Source organism: Rana temporaria, chromosome 4 (assembly GCF_905171775.1).
Source record: "Rana temporaria chromosome 4, aRanTem1.1, whole genome shotgun sequence".
Lineage (NCBI taxonomy): Eukaryota > Metazoa > Chordata > Amphibia > Anura > Ranidae > Rana > Rana temporaria.
This window is the reverse complement of record NC_053492.1, coordinates 32,615,227-32,625,226: the sequence shown is the minus strand read 5'-3', so window position 1 is coordinate 32,625,226 and position 10,000 is coordinate 32,615,227. Positions and strand designations below refer to the sequence as shown.

At 45.4% G+C, this 10,000-nt stretch overlaps 1 protein-coding gene across 3 annotated transcripts in view; it reads right to left on the bottom strand.

The window, feature by feature from the left end:
- Window positions 1-10,000, bottom strand: part of SLC5A6 (solute carrier family 5 member 6) — a 121,076-nt gene that overhangs the window by 21,022 nt on the left and 90,054 nt on the right. For all 3 annotated transcript variants that reach the window (XM_040348200.1, XM_040348202.1, XM_040348201.1), the window contains exon 13: window positions 952-1,019. In XM_040348200.1, the coding sequence (XP_040204134.1) occupies window positions 952-1,019 (68 nt within the window). The remainder of the gene's footprint in view (window positions 1-951; window positions 1,020-10,000) is intronic.

The window sequence follows — 10,000 nt, the reverse complement described above, 5'->3', positions numbered from 1 at the left end:
CGGACAGGCAAATGGGCGTATTTATACATCCCTTTAAAATTTCCAGCCATGAGTGCGCGCGCCCCTGCCACGAGCAGGCCCGCAGGACCTGATGTCCGCCGGGTGGCCTGCGATTGTGTCACAGAGCTGCAGAACGGGGGGGGGGGGGTGTTCTGCCTAGTGACACTGATCGTCTGCCGCCTCTCATTGGGAGCAGCGATCAGAGTCGTGTCACAGTAAGCCCCGCCCCACACCGTTAGAACACATCGCTAGGATACACTTAGCCCCTTCCTTGCCACCTAGTGGTTAAGCCCTTCACTGGCAGTCACATTTACACAGTAATCAGTGCATTTTTATAGCACAGATCGCTGTATAAATGTGAATGGTCCCAAAATAGCGCCAAAAGTGTCAAACATAAATGTCGCAATCATGATAAAAAAAAAAAAAAAAAAATTGCCGATTGCGCCATTACTAGTAAATAAAAAAAATTATAGAAATACCAAAAATATGTAGAATACGTGTCGGCCTAAACTGAAAAAGAAATGCGTTTTTTTTTATATATTTTTTTGGGGATATTTATTATAGCAAAAAGTAAAAAATATTGAATTTTTTTTTTAAATTGACGCTCTTTTTTTGTTCATTAGCGCAAAAAAAACAAAAAAACGCAGAGCTGATGAAATACCACCAAAAGAAATCTCTATTTGTGGGAAAAAAAGGATGCCAATTTTGTTTGGGGGCCACGTCACACGACCGCGCAATTGTCAGTTAAAGCGACGCAGTGCCGAATAGCAAAAAGTGCTCTGGTCTTTCGGCACCCAAATGGTCCGGGGGTGAAGTGGTTAAAAAAAAAAAAAAGTTGCTAGTCTTTCAAAAAGCTTGTTAACCACGTTACTCGTAAACCGAGGTTCCACTGTACTGGTAAACTGCAATAGATTAGGTTCAGATATGCTACAAAGGAGAAAGAACATTTACCTGCAGGACGGAGCCCATCAGAGAGGAGACGTAGGCCATTCCCAGGCAGAGGATTCCATAACCGAAAGCTGCAAATACATTGGAGATAACTAGACCAGGCAAACTCTCAACACAGCAGGAATATAGAGGGATGAATGAGAGCTAAAATCTCCGCAAGACTATTTACTACATGGCAGCAGCATCCAATTCCACCAATATATACCAACATTTCAGCCATCCATATTGTCGCCAGTGAGTTTTCCATTATTAATGACAATCTTTTTCAAATGGAAAATTTGACAACTGATTCTTTCCGTTTTCTTTAATCTGATTGTTTTGCTCTTTGCCCTCATTTTGCTTAGAAGTAAATCAAGGTAGTTTTATTTAAAGTGGAACTAAAAGGCAACATTTTTTTTTTTTGTTAATTGTGGATAGAGTGGAAAGGGATTAGGACACCTGTCAGTTTTTATGTGCCATCTGTGCCCCTGTTAGTGAGATTCACCCTTTATATTTGTACCATTTACGGTTATTTAAAGTGAAAGTAATACAAAATCCCAAATTTTGGGTTGTCACTGGAACAGGAATAGTGGGGACACAAGATCTGGTGATCTACCAGGATTCCCTCTCACTTCCTGTTTTGGTTATAAAACAGGAAGTGAAGATAAATCTCCACAATGGGACAAAAGGGCCAAAATTAATCTTACAGGGGTTATAAAACGCTCCCTTACTCTATTCAAATTGAAAGAAAGTTTTGCCTTTAGTTCCACTTTAGGTTATACAGAGATTGATTATAAACTCTAGGGAAACTGAAGGGTTCAATGGCAGTCAACTGTTAAATGTGCAGATCCAATACTTTTGGCAATATAGTGTGACATCTGCCTTTACACACTCGCAGGGATAGACTGGCCATCGAGACTACCGGGAGATTCCCGGTGGGTCGATGGCTCAGTGGGTATCTGCAGTATACTTGTCGCACCATGGCAGGTTTTGGACGTGTGAATGAGGCCTAATGTGCCCTTTTTAACCTCTCAAGCGAACTTTCACTCCTGATAGCGACAGGCTACATATGAATGCCAATTTTTATTTTGCTTGTAGTTCTACTTTAACTGTCACTGTACACTTGATAGTTACTAAACCAGCATGTTGTTGAGCCGAATGTCAGATGTAAACATTCCACAGATATTTCCAAATTAAAATAACTTATGCACATGACAATATTGGTACCGTCATTGCACTTGATCAATCCATGTGGAAAAGATTTGTGTGGAGGGACCCTTGGAAAATATAAAGTTATGGATTAGATCAGCGTTGTCCTTAAAGGGGATGTAAAGGTTTGTTTATTTTCTAAATGGGTTCCTTTAAACTAGTGCATTGTTGGTTCACTTACATTTTCCTTAAAATTTCCCTCCTAAATGATTTTTTTCTTTGTTTGAATTTCGCACTTCCTGTTCCTCCTCAGTAAGCTTGCCCCATCATCTGAGCTGTTCTGGCTGGGGGTTAGTCAGCATGCTCGTTCCCTTGGGACTACATCCCTGTGAACGTTAACAGAGTCTCCCCTCAGGGAAGTAGTCCCAAGGGAGGGGGCGAGCACGCTAGGGTGGCTAAATGTGTCCCCCCCCAGAGCTGATCTGATGCCCCCAAAAAAGGCCGCCACATTGCCAATTTACTCACTAACAGTACTTGTCCTGGCTGGGAAGAGGCACAAATCGCGCCCCCCCCCCCGCTTGTGATTGGAGAAATCATAAATTCCGCCTCTTGTGTCTAATCACTGTAGAGCCAGCGTTGGAACAAGGTAAAACGGGCCTCGGCTGGCCAGGACAAGTACTGTCAGTGAGTAAAGTGGCGATGCGGCAGCCTTTTTTGGTGGGGGGCCTGATCAGTGCTTCTGGGTAAAGCGCGCACCCGCCACCCCGGCTATGCTGGGATTCGTTACAGCACAAGCTGATTTTTAGGAAGGGGGGGGGGGGGGGGGCCCTGAATGGCAGTTTGGAAATGTGGCCACCTTAGAGCACACTGACCCCCAGCCAGAACAGCTCGGATGATGGTGGAAAGCTTACTGAGGAGAAACAGGAAGTGAGAAATTCAGACAAAGAAAAAAAACATTTAGAAGGGAAATTCGAAGGAAAAGGTAAGTGAACCAACAATGCAGTAGCTTAAAGGAACCCATTTAGAAAAGAAAGAAACCAACCTTTACAACCCCTTTAAAGTAGGACTAAAAGGCAAAACTTTCTTATTCGTTTTGGATAGCGTACAGGGGGGTTTATAACCACCGTCAGTTTTATTTTTTCCATCTATGTCCCATTGGGGAGATTTACCTTCACTTCCTGTCCCATAGCCAACACAGGAAGTGAGAGGAAAGCCCTGTGGATTAGGGGAATACCTTGGGGACCCCCAGAAAGGCTGTCCCTATAGGAAGATGAATTTTCTATTACGTTTCTGTGGACAACCCAAAATCTTTTACTTTCAAATGATAATGGTAAACACGACAAATAGAGAGGGCGAAGCTCCCTAATGAGGGCAGACAGCAATAAAATTGACATGTGTTATAATCCATCTACCCTTTAAAAAAATGTTGCCTTTAGTTAAACTTTTATCCCTTTTGTAAACCTGGACTAGTTTTCTACTCGGCAGTTGACCAACATCTTTTAAGTCAGTGATGGCGAATCTTGGTACCGCAGATGTTTTGGAACTACATTTCCCATGATGCTCATGCACTCTTCAGTGGAGTTGAGCATCATGGGAAATGTAGTTCAAAACATCCGGGGTGCCAAGGTTCACCATCACTGTTATAGGTGGTAGGAAACCAATTTCAAACCAAACCAATCTACAACCCAAATATATTATCGGTAATCCAATACACACCTAATGGAGGGCTGAAAAGTTGGGAGGTTTCCAAAACACAGGGGATTATAAAACAAGTGTGGAGCACTGAGGAACATGAAAATGGTGCAAACATAAGAAACGTGACATCATGCGCCACCTGGAACTCGTACCCAGAATCCAATGGGGCGTCAAGATACCTCAAACTGAGTGGCTCAAATGTCCGCAGTAGGCGGGGTCGAACCTGCGCGGGACATGAGAATTTACCACACAGTTTTCAAGTATACGCTGTATTCCTCCGTAATGTGGGATGAAGAGGTGCAGAAATTATCTGGGGTAATTTTTGCAGAGGAATAATGGTTTATGAATGGTGTATGGTCACACAAGTCTATACATGAAGAACATCAGACTTTATTTTTTAATGGTTCTAAATTAAGTAACTGTCAAATGAAAAAAATAAGACTGAAATTACTGTAAAATGGTTTTCTGTTAGTTGAGGGACACGTGATTTCAGAAACAATATGGTTTAACTGCTGCCCACAGGAGGTTGGGGCACTAGCAAACTAAAAATTGTTGTATAATCCCTTCCTTTACCCAGCATTCCCCGGGGTTCTGAGCAAGTAGTACACAGGGTCCGGGACAAAAAAACACAAAAACACAGGTGGGTGGGACTGGAGTTCCTCAATGGACTTAAAGAAAAAGATTTTAAAATATGCAAAAAGATTTTCCATTGAGGGAAAAGAGAATTTAGTCAGCCAGGACATCCAAAAGCAGTTAATCTTAAGGCCCATACACACGATCGGACTTTCCGACAACAACGGTCCGACGAACGTGTTTTAAATCGGACAATCCGACCGTCTGTATGCTCCATCGGACAATTGCTTTCGTTTTTTCCAACGGACAAATGTTCGCTGTGCATGCTCTCAAACTTTCCGACAACAAATGTCAGATGGCGGATCATCTGATCGTGTGTACAGAAGTCCATCGGACTAAAATCCAAAGTATAAACACACATGCTCCAAACTAATGCTAAACATCAGACAACAATATCAGAAGTTGCCCAAAGGGTGGCGGTAAAGAGCTGAAAAAAAAAAAAAAAAAAAAAACACGTGATCTGGTGAAAGTTGGTTGAAAAAGTTCTGCCGTGTGTATGCATAACAAGTTCACGGCCAACGCCCCTTTGGGAAAAAATCCACAGACAAGTCTGATCGTGTGTATGAGGCTTTAGAAGGGCTAAATCAGTCAGACAGAGTTGCTCCCAAAAAGGAACTTCAGAATCAAAATGCATTTTAGAAGATCTGAAGGACCAATGCCTGAATCAGGACCAAAAGAGGAAAAGCCCTCTGCAAGACAGGGAACTGCCATGATCAAAATTGTGTTCAAGACCAGGACAGGAAGACACCTCAAAAGATATAAGCATTTATATGATCAATGAGTGTTTGGGGGGAGCAACCAACAATTCCAACAAATACAGAGGAATTTTGAGGTCAGGGAAAATGAGATTCCCCGATTGGAAAGAAGGCCACCTGACCAGATAACCAGGACTACGGTAATTGTAAATGCCCTCAAAGCCTAAAATTTGAATGGATAGGCAATGACCCCGAAGGCTGAGGAAAGCCTAGGGCAATGATGGCAAACCTTTTTGAGCCCGAGTGCCCAAACCGCGACACAAAACCAACTTCTTTCTTTCAAAGTGCCAACACAGAATTAAACCTACCAGTGCCTCTGTACAGATGATGGGACTGATCATCCCTCTGAATGAGCCCGAAGGGACCAAAAACATACGATTCTGACAGACTCTTAGAATGCAGGGTTCAGGAATGCATTGTGCAACATACACTGACCTACCTGACACATGGACTGACCATTACACTCACCTACACGACCCCATACACTCACTTACCCGACACACCTCTGATCCCAGCCGCGTGTTTGTCACATCACCGCTGACCCCAGAAATTTGTGGGAGTTACAGTTTGATGATGGGTGCGGTGTGGATGAGACAGCTTCCATGATTGGATTTCTGCCCGCACGTCACCCCTGGCTGCTTCTACTTAGTCGCGCCCACCTCGGACAAATCACCGCTGTCCTACAGACCTGTGGGAGATGTAATTTGCGATGGGGGGTGCGGACGATTGGATGTCAGTGTTTCAGTGTGTTTTCCTGGAGTGCCCAAAGAGAGGGCTCGGCATGCCGGTGATCTGATCATATGGTTCCGGCTATCGAGATGATACGTGTAAGAACTGCGCAGGCGCAATCCTTGCCGACAGAAATCTCCGAACCTCGGCCGGCATTCAGGGCGACGTGGAATTTGAGGAAAGCGGCCAGTCGGCCTCACGTCCTCGCTTCACTCAGACGGCTCGCTCCGCCTTCTGGCTCTTTTTTTTAACATCCTCCAATCCACGGGGATGTTAAGAAATGAGCCTGGATGCCGGCCGAGGTTCGTAGATTTCCGTCGGCAAGGATTGCGCCTGCGCAGTCCTTACAGAAACCATTTTGATAGGGGAACCTTAACGACAAGTCACCGGCAGTTGTACCCATGCCATAGGTTCATCATCACTGTCCTAGGGTATTAACCCTAAGTAAGCCTGAAGGAGAGGGTAGGTTGAGTTAGCAACACCTATAAAGAGTAGGGTATACAGTACTGCAACCCAAAATGGCATACATGAGTACCAGAAGCTGAAGAATGAGTAGAAACCTACCATTCAAACCCTCAAGGGTGGCCTTGGGATTTGACAGGTGACAACCGCAAACCTGCCTAACTTTGCTCCAACAGGATTCCAAAAACAATCCCAACTGCCCTAGAGTAGCATAATATTTTCCACAGAGAAGGTAGAGACAGGAATCTTTAGCACATTACAAAGAACATCAATCTGACTGAAGACCACAGTGATGAAGGAATCTAAAAGGAACTTCATCAAGAGACTGCTGTGACTCAGCTGCAGAAGGAGGACCTATCAGAAGGAGGCCTCCACATTTACACTATCCCCCATAGGGTATAATTGGAGAAGGGTTCAAGTGTGTTCTGCCTGCTAGCAGTTTGGGGGGGGGGAAGTACATGACCATCCAATGATGGAAACTTTGTGCCAAGCAGAAACAGAGGGGGGCCCTAAAAGCTGAACACCCATTCTTCAATATTGGAAGCCTCAGTTTAGGAGTTCCAAAGGGATACAAATTAGCAAGGTTAATGAAAGTGTCAACAGCAGTACCAAAAAAGTCCCTGGAAAGACAATCAAGCCAGATGTTCTTTTGATGCATCAACAACATCCCAGGCATGAAGCCAGAGTGTAGCCTATGCATGTGAACAGACACAAGCAAAGACCCAAGTTTCCAACAAGCCATCACATCTAAAGAATAAGGCTCCAGACATTTTCTCCAAGCTTTCTTTAAAACAATTCATATCAGAGCAATGGAGGGGTCTTCGCTAAGGGATTTTAATCATTCTGAAACAATTTGAATTATTAAAGTCATGGCTGGTACAGGACAAAGAGCCCAACCTGTTAATTCAAACTGGAACCTTAGAAAGGAATTTAAATGACTGGTCAGTGAAATCCTGGAAGGTGAGAACACCATCAACCCTTTTGATAGTATGCCTGTTAACGTGGATCACTAAAAAGGGGAAACGCTCCAACTCACTCTCAGGAAGGGCCCAGAACCTTGCATAGTGTTTCTAGTCTTCATAGAAGAACGTCTTCAACAACAATCAGTAGCGGGAAGGATTTTGCAGCTGTAGCTCTAGGTCTGAAACAGTAGGCCGATCCTCGAAAGGCAGAGTAGAACACTGCATGAATTAGGTGAGCAACAATTCCTTGAAAATCTAAATAAGCTGCAGGTGGCTTAAAACAGAGCCTCTTCAGGAGTTCACTTCTAGGACTCAGATGGTAACTGTGGCCTCAGATACAGGTTGTCTTGGAGGCCCAGGAGAGTCACAGATGTACTTAGCCAGAGATGGTGCCAGAGCCTCTGCAAACTGGGCAAAAAAAGATAAAGTCCAAAGTAATCCTGGTGGTCCAGGTGGACATGGAAGAGACCTTGGTCTTCAAAGTGGTAAAGGAACTCTAGTGAAAAACAAACAATATGGGTTACAGGCTCTAGATTACAGGTGTTGGTTCCTTTAGGGCAGTGGTTCTCAACCTGGGGGTCAAATGAGGATTTGGCAGGGATCACTGAATCCTGGGCTGTTCCTGAAGGCCGCACTGCTCTCCCAGCCACCCAGTAGGACTGTCTCTGGAGCCTGTGGCCGCCCAGCTGGGCTGTTCCTGGAGCACGCAGCCGCCCACTCTGCCTTTTCGCAGCCACCCATTCAGTTCACAGTGTCACTGCTGCGAGACACCACAAAGTCAGACGCAGTGAAGCTGGCAACACAGTGAGTAATCCTACCTGTGATTATAGTTGCCATAAAAGACCCCACTACAGATCTCAAATCATCAGATCTTGATCAAAAGCAACAAAGTTGGCTGATCAGAACCCCCCCCCCCCTTGCAACTGCCACTGATCCCACCAGCACAGCCACTAATCCCATTCCCACTACCAAGGAGTAAGGGAGGGAATAAAAATAGAGAATACATTCGAAGGGAGAAGAAAAAAGGGGGCGGAACATAGAAAAAAAAAAAAAGAAAGATGGCCAGAGAGAGGGGATAAGGGGGGACGACGACAAGAAATTAGGGTAGAGAGAGATAAAAAGGGAAAGAAAGGAGAACAAAGAGTGGCACATCCTAAAATGTACCATAAGGGGAGTGGAAGGGACTCAGGGAGTGCCAAGTGTCCCTGGGTTAGGCGGCGCAAATTACTTGTATCGCCTTGGGTTCTGACAACCCACGCTACGAAAATGCATTTTACCGTTAGGGGTCCCCATAACTTGGAAAATGTTATCAAAGGGTCAGGGCACTAGAAGGTTGAGAACCACTGCTTTAGGGGATACTGGGTAAATGCCCCCAGAACCACGAGGGGAGTACAGTCTCCGCCGACCTGCAGCAGCTGGACTGTCCTTGGTGCATCTTTGAGGAGACATATTGTGCCGCATGGCAGACAGCAACTTGGCCCAATGCGAGGCAAAGCCTCAACTACTCACAAACCCAGATAGCTGGTGCTGATGAGGGTTTCAGGCTCCAGGGGGAACCAAGTCATTGTAAACAGTCAGTGGAATGACACCTGAGACCGGATGATCAATGTAGTGCTTCCGGAGCAGGAGAAACCGCAGGATGGCCTTTCCTTTAGGCTCAATGATGACACCTAGCTGTTGACTATGGATGAGCTCCAGGGTGTTCGCACAGTCCACGTGCAGAGCCCGCCAAGAAGTCTGCACGGTGCTGCGCTAACCACAGACAAGGAGACATTTCCCAATATCTGCAGCCGGGCATCGAGACAATGTCTCCCTGCCTGTGATTAGCGCAGCGCCCCGCAGACTTCCTGGCGGGCTCTGCACGTGGACTGTGCGAGCACGCCAGAGCTCATCCCTACTGTTGACGTCGGCACTTGGATCCAGAAAGCTCTCCATGACCAACAGTACATTCAGGTCTGGAAGACGCCACAATAAAGAGCCCTTGGGCACAAGTCACACTCCACAGGCTAGCCGTGCAACCATTATTATTATACAGGATCTAGATCTATATAGCGCCAACAGTTTACGCAGTGCTTTACAATATAAAAGGGAAACAATACAGTTACAATAAAATACAAGAGGATTAAGAGGGCCCTGTTTAGAAGAGCTTACAATCTAATAGGGTGGGGCAGGTGGTACAAAAGGTTGTAACTGTGGGGAATGAGCTGATGGAAGTGGTAAAAGATTAGTTGAAGACGTGATAGGCTTCCCTGAAGAGGTGAGTTTACAGGGATCGCCTGAAGGTAGCAAGAGTAGGGGATGGCCGGACAGGTTAAGGTAGTGAGTTCCAGAGGATGGGAGAGGCTCTGGAGAAATCCTGAAGACGAGCATGGGAGGAGGAGACGAGAGAGCTTGACAGTAGGAGGTCTTGAGAAGAGCAGATAGGACAGTTTGAGATATGTTTAGAGACAAGATTGGTGATGTAGCTTGGGGCAGAGTTGTGGATGGCTTTGTAGGTTGTGGTTAGTATTTTGAATTTAATTTGCTGGGTGATGAGGAGCCAGTGCAGGGATTGGAGGAGAGGTTTGGCAGACATTGAGCGGTTGGTAAGGTGGGCAAGTCTGGCAGCAGCATTCATGATAGACTGACGAGGGGACAGCCTATGGAGAGGCAGGCCAATAAGAAGGGAGTTGCAATAGTCAAGGCGAG